The 16,095-nt window shown below is 37.0% G+C and overlaps 1 protein-coding gene across 1 annotated transcript; it reads right to left on the reverse strand.

Moving 5' to 3' along the window:
- Positions 1 to 219: 219 nt before the first annotated feature.
- Positions 220 to 15,151, reverse strand: USP38 (ubiquitin specific peptidase 38; the record flags this gene model as incomplete). Its single annotated transcript, XM_009582635.1, has 8 exons — positions 220 to 1,678; positions 2,812 to 2,918; positions 3,747 to 3,840; positions 4,393 to 4,586; positions 5,631 to 5,789; positions 8,658 to 8,759; positions 9,015 to 9,144; positions 15,016 to 15,151. Coding segments are annotated over 8 exons (2,381 nt in total), but the record flags the coding sequence as incomplete, so codon positions are not given.
- Between the last annotated feature and the right edge of the window lie 944 nt (positions 15,152 to 16,095).

The raw sequence follows: 16,095 nt of genomic DNA on the forward strand, positions 1-16,095 counted from the left end.
CTACTCTTGTAATTTATTAAAGGCAATGAAAATTAGAACTGTTCGAAAAGCCTCTCCTGCATAGAATTACAAGTGGTTAAACGACCTACGCGAGCATCTCCCCTAAAAATTTAAACTGAAATGAGTTTAAGCCATTTTCCTTGACACTTCCCATCTAATGGTGACAACCTTACTATGAAACCTGTCTCACAACATCAAGATGGAAGCAAGATTAATGATTTATAACGTCAAGATACCAGAATATTTAAAAGCTAACTTTTTCTTTCTTTTAGACTGTCTCTTGTGAGTTTTGAGGAGACCATTCTTCATATACAATTTCCGTCTTACCTGCAAGTACAGTTTGTTATCTTTCGTAATTGCATCCATGAGGTCTTTTTGTAGAGGAGGGTCTCCATTTACCCAGAGTCCATTTGCCGAATTGGTGTTGAAGCCACAGGTGCTATTTTGTTTTTTGTAAAACAGAACATAAGCAGTGTCCTTTGGAAATCTACTGGTAATTTTCTGGACTGACTGAAATGAGGTAAATGTCACTCTGCTGTCATTGAACAGAAACCATTCTCTTGGCATCTCAGTGTCCAGATCATTTTCTACAACAGTACAAGGACCCTCCTCCGTCAACAACTTATCCTGAGGAGAAACTAAAGAAAGAGCTGTAGACTGGTGGCAGAGTCCTGAAGGCCCTGACCCAGTAACATTTCTAGCATATGAATAATAATGTCCACTTTCAGAGGATACACCAGAATGCACCACCACAGAGCTTAACATGTAGGGCACCAATTGTGGGCAGGTCACTTCATCAGCACCTGAGGGCTTCAGTTTTTTAGCAAGATTTTCTCCAATATCAGAAATCTCAACACCAACAGACCAACCTCCCGAAACTACAGCTAGAGGGGAAGTTGCTCTTTTGACTGGCAGTTCCAAAACAAGTGGCAGAGACACATTGTCCAAGATTTTGCGCCTTATATGACACTTTGGATCATACGAAAATCTCAAAAGAGTGAGAATGAGGTATTCAGGTTCCTCAATGATTTGCATAGTTTTCTCAGCATTCTGTAGAGAGGCACACTTTTCACAATAATACTTATTGTCTCCACTGAGGATCTCAGGTGCCAGAAAATAATTCAGTAAGTCTGTAACTGACAGGGTGTTTTTACCTACTAGCCTCTGAGACATATCCCTATTATCTTGAACTTTGTTGAGTTCAGAATTTGTGGTATTCTCAGAGTTTGGCTCAGTAGAAAAATATTTTATGTTTCCTTCATTCACTATTGTGTCACATCCACCATTTACTTCCAAATTATTGAGAGGTGTTTCGCCAGCAGGGCTAGTTGCTGAAGTGTTAGTTTGCACCATGTAGTCGTCTTTCACTTCAGAACGTTCCACATATTTTGGGCCAATGTTCTCCAAGGAAGTTGGAGGACAGAAAGCCAGAGAGAGATCTGTGAAAGCTTCTTCCTTTTGAGACATACTTTTGCAGTTCAAACAGCATATAGTAGTCTTCAATTTTCCTCCAAACATCTTCTGTATCAGAGTTCTTTCTTCACTTCCCATACAAGGTGCTTCAGCAAATACTTGTGCTTTTTGGTCAGCTTCTTGTGTCTGGGACTCTTCACTCATTATACTTTCAGAAGTCTTTGCTGAAGACAATGCTTTCAAGGTTCTCTCTTCTTCATGCAGCCTGAAGACAAAGAAAAATAAATCCAAGTAGCTGTGCTATTTTCCAAGCAAATATTGCTGCACCATTTCAGACCTTTCTTCCAATTATGCTAAAAATTATGGATGGTTAAGTGGCTAGAAGTGTCTTACATTAAAAAAGCTCTTCGTTATTTTTTATATAAGCAAGCTGAACCAGACAGGTCAGTACTGTCCAAAACAGAGTATGAGAGAAGCACAAATGTGGGCTTCATTATACATAAGAACACAATGGATATACTGAGAGAACTGGCAAGTATTAAAAAACCTAACAAACAACGTTTTTATTATTTACCATTACATTATCTTAATAAATCGGTTCCCTAGTTGACTGGCTCTGTATGTCAGATTTTGTAAGAGAACAAGTAGCTATTTATCTAGTGCCAGACTATTTCCAAAGAGAAGGTCAAGATTCTGTAGCCAAGAAAGTTAAGAAACTACAGCAAGAAAAAACAAACCAAAAAAGAAACCCAAGGGGGGGTGGGGTGGGGTGTAGGAAACGGGAAGGGAGGAAAAGAAAAAAAAAAAGAGGGAACACCGTTTCACTATTGAGATAAACTTCTCCAGAAGTAGAACGTGTCATAAAGCAATATTGCTTACGCCACATCTCAGCAAGCCACAATTAAAGAGGGCTACTAAAAAATTTAGGTATTTTTGTTTTATCTGTGCCACAGTTAATTTGCTTGTTTATTAAACTGGTTATAAATGCATGTACATCTCTTCATGACTTATCTGACCTGTATGAAATATAGCTGTCTCCACCAATATGAAATTCCAGATGCACGACTAAACTGCTTTCAGCAACCACATTGATTTTACAACGGGACCACGACTCTAATGTAACACCCAAGTTTAGATTTATAAAAATGGAACATTACTACCACTATAACTTGCTTGAAATGATGTGGACACAAGATGGTATCCAGACTTTACCACAGATTAAATCCATGAAGAAAACTGTTTCATAGACCATACAGAAAACCAGAGAGAGCCAGGAATGAGGCCCAAAATTTCTGGTCCCCACTCATGCAGTGGAACTGTTACATGACTGCTCCTAAGAGTTCAACATTAAGTGATAAGACTGTAGATTCATTCCCATTAATGGCACAGTAACTGTACCTGTCTAGCAGGAATCTGAGATATTCTGAGCAATCCTGCTGGGATCGAGGGGTGAACCATGGTGGTCTGGAAGCCTCAAAGAAAATTCTAGGAGCATATGCCTCCCTCTGTTCACATAAGAGAGGGACAAACAAGGTTACGTAAGAACTACTTAAAAAAAATTGGTTATATTATTTTGATATTGACCACTGAACTTTGGACTACATTATTCTAGAGGAACTGTATGAAACACATGATACACATAAACATTTAAACCACTTAATCATAGGAAGAGAGAGCCACTAATTTTGTAGTAATCACCTCTAGTACAAAGATAAAAGCAGTGGATCCTGCAGGCAAATATTAAATGTGTAGTGAGTGTAAACCAGATGTTATGCGTAACAGCAGTTACTGTTCTTGCTGGCAAGCTTTAAAAAAATGTTTTCTTTCTTCAGAACACCACCAGTATTTCATAAGCACTGATTTGTTTTTAAGGTGATCCAGCCTCATTCCCTTCACAACAGGTTTATTGTTATTAATCAAAGAGAACAAAAGTGTCTTATGTCTTTCTAAATTCTTTAGAATTTGAACTACAATAAAATTTAGTGTAAAAATCAGTGCAGAAAGTCACAGTTTATCCTAGAAAGTTACAAAAAGTAAGCTTGTTTATCAAGTCAGGTCTTATTTGGATTTTTTCATTTGGCTTCTCAAAGAAAACCTGTTACTGCCTATTTATAAAAACAACACAATGCCAAGATGTTCCACTTATAAAATATAGATTTCTCTAAGTCCATCCACACCATCTGAACATTTGGAGGCAGACTCATTCCCCTACAAATCTATCATATTTATACTTTTCATATACTCAGGAGGACTCCCATGGCATCACGTTTGTTCCTAAATTTTGGTATATGGAGCTAGGTTTAAAAAACTGCAGATGAAATAAACTGACATACCTGGGTATGGGCCAAAAATGCAAAAAGATGCTGTAATTTTCTCATTAGTGAGTTACACCCATTTAGATTCAGAGATAAAACATGTCTTCTGAAACTGAAGAAGAGATAGACATTAGTTTCCTTGCTAGATTTCTAACAACAAAGCAGTTATCATTTCAACTCAGATAATTACTTCAGTTTGAAAGAAAGCAAAACATGTAGCACTTCCCTTCAATATCTGGATTCTGCTCTAGTGCAGATGCAAAACTACTGTACAGTAGGAACTAACACTGCAAAAAACCTACTTCTTTATACATTTAAATGTATATGAACGTGCTATAGACAGACAAAATTTTTTTTCCAATAGCTTCCACATTATAACAAAAGCATCACCATTGAGTTTTACAATACTGAAGGGAGCAAGGACAGTGAGGAAAAAGGGACTTCTCTTTTGACACTGGACAGAAGGATCAGGATTTTTAATAGCTAAAATTACAGTTTCACAGAGCTGGACTTTAACAAAGCAATCAGTAACCGAGTGCAAAGAAACCCACTCAGCTCTAGCAAGCTGAGAGACCCCAGGACACGTTAATATTCTGTGAAAAGCAAGAATGCAACAACTGCAATAGTTAATTTGCAATGAAAAGAGCTGTTAAAAAGGACTTACTCGGTAGCCATAAAAAGTGCCTGAATAACACTGTTCATGTAGCAAGTATTTCCTAGATTAATTAGACCTGTCTTCCCAGTTTCAGATTTTCCAGGAAGTCTAGATAGACAAGATGGCAAAGAACTGGATTGAGAAGTCCAGGCACTCTGACTGAGAATCAACTTAATCTTCTCTTCAGTGGGTTTGGGCATATCCTACAAGAGAAACATTTAACACACTTAATAGATTTTTGTATTTGTTTTTATAATAGGTCCTGCCATTCAGCAGTCTTGTATCTTCACTTGCTCCCTTATTCTCCTTCAGGGTCTTGCTACCCCTGATAGCCTAAAAGATACGACACCCCCAAGCCCTCTTCTTCAAAGCTTTCTTTGCCCAACTCTCAAATTGCAGGAATAAGGGGCTGGTGGTCACCTTTGACCTGCATATTCACAGAATCCTTTCTGCCACCAAAAAATACCTCTCAAATTTCAAGCTTTAATAGACCCCTAAAGCATCCTCTATTCTGCTAGAAATACATTCCTGGTCTGTCAAATCAAAACGTAAGAATGAAAGAATAAAGTTCAGAATTAAATTGATAGGGGCTTTTCAAGCATCAAAACATTTAACTGCAATACTACTGCTATAAAATCAGGCAGTAATACCCGAGTAGTTTTTTGTGGTTTTTTTCAATTTTATTTTATTTGTTTTGGGGTGTTGTTTTTAGTTTTTTCAAAATTTTTTTAAGTGCATTATGCACTTAAACATTTATCTAAAAAAGCCAAATTTTGCTTTGTAACAGCACAGACCAGCATCCTTTACCCACAGAGGCATGCAATACTGCCTGCAGTATTATTAAGATGTAGTGCTCAATAATGGTGTTTTGGAGCTAGCCAAAGATTAACACCGTGCCTCAGAACCTACTTCTCTTCAATACTATCAGTGCTCTGAACCTATATTTGAAGAGTTACAGTTTCTAGCTTCGGCTGAAATGAAATGCCTAGAATAAGCCTCATAAAAGTATATTTATAGTTACATGAGGCTCAAGAAATTAGATTGTACTTTTAATAGAGAATCTCATTTCAGGCTTTTCTTAAAGCCTGCTATAATCATATCATGAACACTCAGGACAATTTTTCTGCACATTTTCTGCTCTTTTCTCCTAGAGGAAGTCCTAAAGAATTTAGATCTATGGGATTACAGCTTTCATATTTGTGAAAACAAAACAAAAATATTCCACCCTCTTAATATTCCTAATATACCTTAACAGCTTCCAGAATGGGTTCATAGAGCTCTGGAAATCCTGAATAATGATACATCATACAGTGTATCAACTCAGTCAACTGCATCAAAAAGGCTGTACTGGAAGGTAAGCCATCTTTTTTGAAGGAGTGAACCAAACTGACCACATGTGGGACAATCTGAATGGGAAAACAAACAAACAAAAAGGTTGTTAGTTGCATTTTTCAGTTTTTTTGTTCTACAAACAACTTTTCTGTTTTATACATGGCAAAATACAGGGGACCTTTTGTTCTTAAATAAGAAGTGGTTGAGAAACAATGACTTGAAAAACAGGCATTATTCTTTACTCATGACAATTTTCAAACAGCACAATTAATTATTCAATGCTCTCTTTAGCATGCATATCAAGTTTTTGCAACTTTATGAACTTAGAAAATGCATGTTAAGGTTTTAAACGGTCAAGTGTCCAAAGTACTCATGTTACTGAGGATGTTAACAGCAAACATTTTGCTTTTGTGCCACCACTAACAGCGCAGTATCCTGTTCTAATTTCACAGATACAGTTTTTAAAACAAACCTCTCAATTTTCCTTAAACAGAATCTAATGCTTGGGATCTGAAGCCAATGAATACACTCATGCTATTTCAGTTTACAAGACAGAAACTGGCGCACAGCTCCACCTAGTGTGGGAGCTAGGCTCAATAAACTCAATAAGACAGTAATTTACTATGAGCTAAAAACAGCTTACCACAGATACAGTAATCTATCTGAGGATTAGTTCAGATTTGGTACTATTTTAAATTGGGTATAAATCAGAAATGTTTACTCCACCTCCTTCACCTTCTTCAGCACAGCTCTGTCTGTATTTTTAAATGCATAAGACTTTTTTTATGTTAGTCTTAAAACATCAAGTAGAAAGTTATTTCAATGCCATCCCAAAGACCAGGGAATTCTCACTGTGAACCAAAATATTTTAGACACCTCCGTCCGTTTCCAAGTGATCAAAATGGATTAACTGTGAAAGAAGCGGATGGAATCATTTCTCATCACAAATTAGCTTACAAATTGTTTGGTAGTAAAGACATGAAATACAGAACAGAAATTACAAGAATATCATAATTTTAGGAAAGTATACCAATTACAAAAATTAATATACTTCAAAACACCAAAGTAAAAGGGGCCAGGTGCAAAATATTCATTTGCCACTTTTTCAAGTATCAGTTGTTCTTTAAGTATAAGGAATATTTTTACATCTCAGAAACAAAAATCTTGCTTTTGATAAGCAAGGTATCTACTGTTTAAAAATGAAAACAAGATTAAGTGTTCAACGTACTACAGAGTCAATAGTGAAAGTTGCAATGAAGAATTTCCATCTTTCCCTTTATAAATGTGGATACATAGCAAAAAGAAATTAACTATTGAGCTCCAAGAATGAGATTTGTAGAAAGTAGATCTGAGATATGATAATTTTGCACAGACAAAGCACATGGGAAGAACAGAAAAAGTACAGGTCCTCAGCTTTCTCAAATTGAGAGCCAAATTCTTCCTTACAGCATGCTGCATAACACTGAAAGTTACACTTTCAATACATACAGAAGTATCACTTCTGGCTTGAGGTTGAATGAAAATTTTACATGTCAGTAGATTTTAGAATTCCATAGTACACATCATGATAAGTTCTACATCGTAAGCGCAAGACAGAGTATTTTTCTTCTATAAAAAAACCAAGTCATTTATGCTAACAATGCTCAAGCATAGGGAAGGGGAATGTTAACTCAGATGCACTGCAAAATAAATTAATTTTTATTTATCAAATGTGCATTTAACCATTTTACATTCAGACCATTTATTATAAAAAAGTAAACAAGTCGTTTAAGTGCAGGAAAATATTATAGGATACTAAATGACAGCAGTAGCTCAAAAAATGATAGTGAAGAAGGTTGTTTAAAATGGAGGGAAAATGGTCACAATGAAGTCCTGAAGACAGATGTTTATGCAGTACTGCAGGCAGCCTATGGTAGAAATTTTCTTTGTTAAAGCAAATGCCTATTTCTAGAATAAGTCTTCTCATATTTTACATTTTTCTCATAAACGTTTTGTCTCTCTCAGGAGGAACAAAGAAAAGCAAGACAGTAAATATATGAAATATTTAAGTTTTGAGCATATTCAAGGCTACTTGGCTCTTTCATTTGTGACTCAATTTTCTATCCTAGGCCAAGATCAGGGCAGCAGAGGGAGGAGAGAGAAACTTCAGACTTCTATCATTAAAAAACAGCGTAATAGGCATAAGGCAATTACTCTGACACTAATCAAAGGGTTTGTGATCCCTTCAGGCCTAAGAGCCTTGGGGACAGCTTAGAGAAACAGTGTGCCAGGCTGTTACTATGGTTAAGTCTGAAAGACCCATATTTCACTTAAACTTTAAGCTAAACACTGAGTATGAGAACAGGGAAGGCATTATACATCTTGCTGCACTAATACGAACAGTCATCGACATACCCTAGTATCTACTGCTTTAACTGGTGAACTGCATTTTGAAGAGGTGGCCATTGAAAATAGTATCCTTCAGTTTGCCCGTATGTACATTGAAACACAGATAGCGTGGCTTTCTTAAAATGAAGTACTTCTTGGTCTCATGCACTTATCCAGGGTGACTAGGTTATATACAGCAGATAACCAATTATCAGTTTTCCCCAAATAGTTGTGCTTGAAAGTCTACTTGCAGCCCAACTTTATCAGTAGACTTCACACCACATTAAATGGATTTCCAGAAGTATACAGTCGAAGATAGAATGCAGTGCCCAAATACTAGTGTCAGAAATACGTACGTACCAGGAAGAAGAATGCTCATGTCCAGCTACAGATTAAATGGTTGAACCTGGAAGTTAGAAAGCCTAGTGGTCTGTGAACCACAGAAATCTGATTCTGGAACCTTGAAACAAAGAGGAAATCCAAGCACATCAATTCTGTTCCTCTCTACACCCACTTTAGAAATCACACATGAATGACACTTCAAAGAATTGAAAACCATTTATTTAGTAACTTACCAAATGAAAAGCTTCTGGAGAATGCTGAAAACTAAGTAACATGTGGGAAAGGACAGCAAGGGCACCAGGCCTCACTAGAGGAAACCAAAGTCGATTAAAGACCTAAAAAAACCCACATTTATTTCAGTAAATCTAGAAAGTGAAATTTCAGTAAAAATGTAAACAGATCTCCAAATTCACAACCATTTGAAACAGACAGAATCATTACATGTAATTGAAAGCTATAGATACATTCACATCATCTTTGCAGAATAATAAGATAGTATCTGTTGCAACACAAAAGATACTACACAATTGCATAGCTGTTACAAATTCCTTTCCCTCTCTTTCAATTTTGAACGTTCTTTTCCAACATACCAATTCAATCTTAAGCAGAGTGACATCAATGAGGATGGTAAATTTCTGGACTGCGGCCAGTCCTTTCAGCAGTGCAATCACCCATGTTTCCACATGCTGAGCCAGAGGCCAGGACAACCAGTCAATCATTCTGAAAGATTAATGAAAAATAATAATAAAAAAAAAAACCCCAAACCCCAATATGCCACTAATTTTAATCTCCACAAAAAGATTCTCTGTATTACCCAGGCAGTTACACCCTTACACAGAGACTCACAAGAAGTAATGCAAGAATGTTAGGCAAGTAGTAAATAATTTTGATTATATCTCAAGTCATTTAACTTTGTAATTAATAATGATCTATTTAATACATTAAAAGTAAATACACACCCCCCCAAATACATAAGCATATAAAATTAAATATTATGGATATTATTGTTACTTGTTATTTAAGAATACGAACCCTGGTTTTATAGACGTTAAGCTAGTATTTTTATTTTGTGGCAAAAACTTACTAATGAAGGTGAGAAAGTGCCTGTACCTGGGAACCTCCCCTTCTACACCTTTTACCCCAAACCAGACCAAAACTGATTATTAAGTTTAAATTTGAAAAGGAAGCCTCTTCAACTTAGAACTGCATTCCTGAAAGCCAACTCAAATACCCTCAGTTAAAATGGTAAAATCTAGTAATTTTAAATACATTGCAGCAGGTGTTATAACAATCTTATAATAGCTATCAGCAGCCTGGGGTCTACATGTGCTCCAAAAAGAAGAATTTCACTACAGCTAAGAAAAAGGGAAAGTGAAGGGACTTTATCTGTGCCTAGAAAACACAGTGAAATATCAGCAACGGAAAATAGGGGTATTCTATCCTTCTAAGTTAATAGACAATTTACAACTGATACTTAAGGCAGACAGGCAGATTAGTTGAAGCAATTCTAAGACACAGATGATATCGTAAGGCAGTACCAGCTAAAACATGAAATTTAGGCTTTGCTCTTCTGAGATTTTACTTGGCGATATTTTGGATTTTCTTTATTGTCCACAAGATCCCCTTCTTCAAACCAGATGAGGCACCACTAATTAAGTGGAAGGAAAAATTTTTCACCATGAGGGTGGTCAGACATTGAAACAAGTTATACCGTGAGGCCGAGGCACCTCCATCCTTGCAGAAAGCTCTTAACTCCATTGGACAAGGCCCTGAGCAACAACATCTGACTTTGAAGCTGGCCCTGCTTTGAGCAGGATTGGACCAGATGCCTTCCAAAGGCTCCATTCAATCTATGTAACACTATGATTCTATTCTATAACAGAATATATATTCTATATATATATATAAAAAAACCCCGCATAACATTCTATTCTGTAATTCAATGAAAACAGGAAGTTAGAAGTATATTTCTTTACCTCTTTTTTGAAAAAGCTTCTCAGGAAGATTAATTATTTTAAGAGGCTAATTTCTAGCACAGAACTGAACAGGTTACAAGTAACCAGTCTAATAAACAGTCACTACGAACAGGCATAGTTAGAGTTTATCTATCTGAAGCAAAACTATCAGCCCTTATGTTCTTCCTGGAGATTAAAAGAGCTCCAAACAGACTGAAATCAGGATTTCAGTCCTCAGATTCCAAACTAAAAACAAAACCACAGTCTTCAGCAACAACAGACATGCATTCTGGACACACTGTATTACCATAAACAACCTAAAATTTACATAGTTTATAGTTTGGATCTGAAAACTATACCATTTGGATTTGTATAGTACACACATTCTAAAATTTATATATCTTAGTATTATGTACTATCTGCATATATAACATTCAAACGTTTCTCTAAAATAAGGAATCATTAGGACTGCCTACTTAACAATCAGATCTTACTAGGTTTCTTCCATCTTACTACAAAAAAAACTTGGGAAAAAACATGGCAACATCATAATCGTTGCTCTGAATTTACACAAAGCTCTCATTTCCTCAAGATGTTAAATTCAAACATGTTTATTCTGAGCACCCTTTCCATATACTTTCTAAAACGGAGAATCAAAAAAACAGGCCAAAACTGCTTTTGCCTGCAAAGAATGAACCTTATCCTAAAAAAGGCCCCAAACCTCACAGTCCTGTTGTCTTCAAACCTTCCTCCCTGTCCTGGTTTCGGCTGGGATAGGGGTAAATTTCTTGCTAGTGCTGTGTTTTGGATTTAGTATGAGGAGAATGTTGATAACACACTGATGTTTTCAGTTGTTGCTAAGTACCCTCCTAGTCCAAGGACAGCTCCCATGCCTACTGACTGAGCTAGGTACACAAGATGGGAGGGAACATCATCAGGACAGCCAGCTCAGCTGGCTAATGGGGTATTCCATACCATGTGACGTCATGCTCAGTATATGAATGGTAGGCGTGATCCAGGAAGTACCGATCGCTACCTGGTTATCGGTCAGCGCGGGTGGTGAGCAATTGCATTGTGCATCACTTATTTTGTATATTTTATCATTATCATTATTATTCTCCCTTTTCTGTTTTATTAAACTGTCTTTATCTCAACTCACGAGTTTTTCTCACTCTTACCCTTCTGATTCTCTCCCCGTCCCACTGCGGGGGGGAGTGAGTGAGCAGCTGCGTGGTTGGTTAAACCACGACACTCCCCAATTTGTAGGCTTGGTATTTTTCAGCAGTGGCACAAACACCTGCACTGTTAATTTAAGCCTAATGACAATATATTTGGTTTTCTTAATTAACTTTTTAGACAAGTAAAGAGTATCCTGTAGAGCCCTACATTAGAACCACTGTTCTAAAATATCTGATTACCATCTTTATACTATGCGCACTTTCAATCGCACTGACTCACAAACTCCAAATGAAACACAGTGCTTTTGGGTGGGAGGTGGGGCTCCCCGTGTTCCATCCCATTGCTCTGGTTATGTGATGGGCCATCCTGTGTCATCTCTAGTCAGTATAATTAACTAGTAAACTATTCAACACTCTTACTAATAGGACAACGGCTATCATTTCAGTATGACTAACTTTGTAAAGAGAAGCCTCAGTCTCTCTGTAATTGATACAGGTAGAATTCCCATCCTTGAAATCTGTTTCTGCTCTTAAAAGCAGAGTCAATGCTCTTAAGAGCAGAAACAAAAGCCAGAAGAGGAAACGGAAGTAAACTTGCAGACATGCTTTAGACTGTTCTAAAAAGCGTAAAATCTGAGATCTGGTAGGTCAAGATTAGACATTTTGGTTTCTAAATCCTCTCTGCATTGCATTTACTTGGCTCCTGCTCTGTTGCAATCAATGACTGCATTTTTAATACAAAGGCAGATATTAATAGGGGACATGATGATCATGAATAACAACACAGAGGATGTTTTTTGTGTTTGACCAGATTAAGGGAACCTTAAAGGCCTCAAGAGGACCTTCTGCCTCATATCACCCTAAAATGAGCAGGTCTGCTCATTTTATGTGCCTAACAAGGACAGTATTTCTGATATCTCTGGATAGAAAAAAAAATTATCTGTGCCACTTCAGACAGTAACTTCTTTCACAAAAATATCTTCTCGGCCACATCAGACAGAATCTGGCAGCTCAGGTGCAAACCCCTCAGATAAGAAAAAAACCCAAAACAACAACAACAGAAGATCCTCAGACTACCAAGCACCCCCTAAAAAAATTTAACATCTTTTACAATATTTTACATTTTTACCAACAGGGCAAAGGGCCTGGTAATTTCTGGAGTTTTTCTTAGCAAAATTTTCAGTTTCTTTTAACAAAGATATTTGGGTTAAAGTGCAAACAAGCATTATACTTGTCAGGATATGAGTATAGGCAGTCAACTTCCTCTGAGGCCTCCGAAGTAGACCCTTAAAGTAGTCATATAATCCCAGAAGAGATTCAACAATTTTCTGCTTTTCCTCACTGATGCTTCAGGTAAGGTTTCATGAGACAGCTGACTCAATTAAGAACAGCTCAATGACGCCAAAAAGCAAGCACACTTTCTTATACAAACCTGTGCCTAATATAACCCCCCACTGAACAGATTCAATTTATTAGTCTTCCAATTACAGATTATTTACTGATCTGTGTTCAACTTTAGACAGACTCTGCAGTGTCATAAAAGTTATCTTTAGGAAGTGAGCAACAAGGTCTCTAATTTGCAGTCACCAAAGCTCTGCTGACTCTCATCAGGAAACCTTGTTGTGCCTGGAGTTCTGCATCTCCTGGGAATGATGCAAGCTTGATGACAACATTGTCATTTGGTGCTCCAGACATTCCAGCTGCATTATCCTCTTTACAATTACTCCTCTAAGCCAGAAGAGAGTAATTACTGCAAACGGTTGACAGAGGTAGAAAAAGAAACTGGATGCAGTGTTGACATGAGAGCATCTACAAACAAAAATAACAAGGGGTACCTAAAAAGTTAGTTCCATGGAACAGAACTAGAGGCTCTTAAAATCAAGTATTACTTCAAAGAATTAAGAAGGCAAGTAAGATTGCCCTTTCAAAAACAAGAGGAAAAAACCCACCACACAGCTAGTATTAAGAAAGAGCACTTATTTGATAACAACAGCTCCTATTATACTCAAAGCTCAGCACTCCATTACTTCCCTAAGCAGAGGCATACAGAGAAACCATTCTAAAGCTCCAATTATACGATCACATTGCGTTGAAGCAGGTAATACAACATAAATGTTAAAATTACACGGACATGAAAATTAATCACCAGCACATTACTGGCAAATTATTACCATGCACAAATCCTTCTGAATTTCCCAGCTTTGAGTTTGGGCACAAAGCTTTGTTAACATCTGTTCAGTCAAGCAGATTCTTTTAAAGTCCCTAAATAATATGCCTTACCCCAAATTACAATATTAATGCTGCTTCTTCTCATTAATGTTTTCAAATTAAATACGGCTTCTCAATTTAATGTAAATACGAGGAATGTTTTCAGTGTGAAAAAAAATCAGATTTCACCAAGATATGCAAGTGCTACACTACCTGAATGTGTAAGTATTACACTACACTCAAATGGATGTAGTTAAAAAAATAATATAGCAGACATCAAATTCTTTTAGTTGAAAGACTTTTTAAAAGCTGTTTTTTTAAACAATACAAATTTCTAACAGCCTCCTGTTTAACTGCTTTACTCATTTTTCTACCCTTGAGTGGTCAGTAACAGCTTCTTCCACAGGCTTTAAAAAAAATAATTCAAAGAACTTCAAGAAGGTCTTAATCTTTCTCCCACTGTCATCTTTCTGCATCACGATTATTCACATATCTGAAGATACTAACCAAGATTGCAATCTGAATCAGTCTGTTAACAGTGCTACTAAGCTCCATGTTTAGTCATGTTCAGATTAGTGACAAGAAGCATAATATGCAATTGTTTTTACATAATTCCTATTCTTCTATTATTCAAAGAACATCCAAAAAACCTCTGGAGGCTTGAGTGAAGATGGAAATAGAGGCTGTCCCCTGTGAGTCCTACTAAAAATCATGAAGATATCTAAGGAGAAAAAACCCTCAAAACTAAGCAGTAAAACTGATTTCTAACTGTCTACTCTCTTCAGAGAAGGAGATGATGGGTAAGACAATCACATGAGAGAGTGGAAAAGCAGAAAGATTGATCTTCAGAAAACAAGGCCTTGTTTCTCAGCTTGATTGTAAACCCCATGAAGTTTCCTATTTATGCCATCTCCCATAAGGTGGCAGATCTAAAATAAGAGGTCACCTAAAAGGAACACAGCTGGCTTCCTCTTAGTTTCTATTCAATCCTCTTCTTCATCCACCCTAGCAAACCGTGAGAAAGAGGCCACATTAGCAATGAAGGCAGCAACCTTAAACTGAAACCATGCCCGTAACATCCATAAATATATACTACCGTATCATGCTAAACAGCAAAACTTAGAATACCGTTTTAAAAGGTTTTGCTTTTGTTTTTTTTTTTTTTAATGGAACCTAAGTGACAAATAACTTCAAAAAAGGCAAAAATAAGAAAAACAGACTTTTCCCCCCTTTACAATGAAATCCAGTACCTGCACAGAGCCTGAGTCATACTTGCATCTTTCACATTTGGATCAGTAGTAAGGCTCCTGATGAGTACTGTAATCATCTGTAATGGTATGTGCTGCACAAGACTTGCCAGTGCAACAGAAGGTTCGAATGAAGTATCTGTAACAGTTGAACACGACATAATGTAAGAAACGAAAAAGAAAACCCCACAGGAAAAATATGCTTTATTTTCTATCCTACAACTTCACTATAGTTGTAAAGTTTTGAAACAATGAGTCTATGCTATATCTAACATTCTATCATCACAAACCAAAACAAAATTAAAGCTTCAATGTATTAAGGACAATGAATAGCACTAAATTACAAACTCCTTTCGTTCATCTAATACCCATGCATGAAAGTGACAATCTGCCAACTTCCTCCTCCACCCTCAACAGAACTGAGAAGTGGTTTTTTTTTTAACTAAAAAGAAGTACCATCCAATTGTTTATCATACTTGATGTTAAGCCTAGGGATCCAACGCAGCTGATATTTCCCATGTCCCATCTCACCAACCGTCTGCTAACCATACCAGTTATGGCAAAATATAATGTTATAATGTTAAGTTTCCCAGGTACCTCAACAGCAAAGGCACTTTCCGATGTGAACTACTTCATTGATTTTTGAGGTCAGAAAGGACCTATTTACAATCGCATGTACGTTACTCATGCAGTGAATCCTTCCTATGATACTCAAGTTTTATATATTCCTTACATACACCCCAGTTTTGTGGACTAAACAGTTATAAGACCTAAGGTATCCCTCTGGAGGGAGCAAGGAGGAAGAGTAGCTTTTGATACCGAGAGTTTTAGTTTTTCCTAACGGGACACACAAAACTCTGTTCTGGTATATCATTTAAAGCATGGCAACAGGGCTTTTTCCAAAAAACATGCTTCTTCGCAGCTAAATAAATCACCATTTTCCCTCTAGCTTTTCTTTGGAGGGTGCGGGGGAGGAGGCTTTGCTTTCTCAACAGCCAAAAAGTTGCATTTTAGCATCTGGGCGAGGAAGCAACGGTTCCAAGGCAAGGTCTGGAAAGCGACCGATGCTGGCGGTAGGGCTTT

The sequence above is a fragment of the Fulmarus glacialis genome, unplaced genomic scaffold (genome assembly GCF_000690835.1).
Source record: "Fulmarus glacialis isolate BGI_N327 unplaced genomic scaffold, ASM69083v1 scaffold42967, whole genome shotgun sequence".
In the NCBI taxonomy this organism is placed as follows: domain Eukaryota; kingdom Metazoa; phylum Chordata; class Aves; order Procellariiformes; family Procellariidae; genus Fulmarus; species Fulmarus glacialis.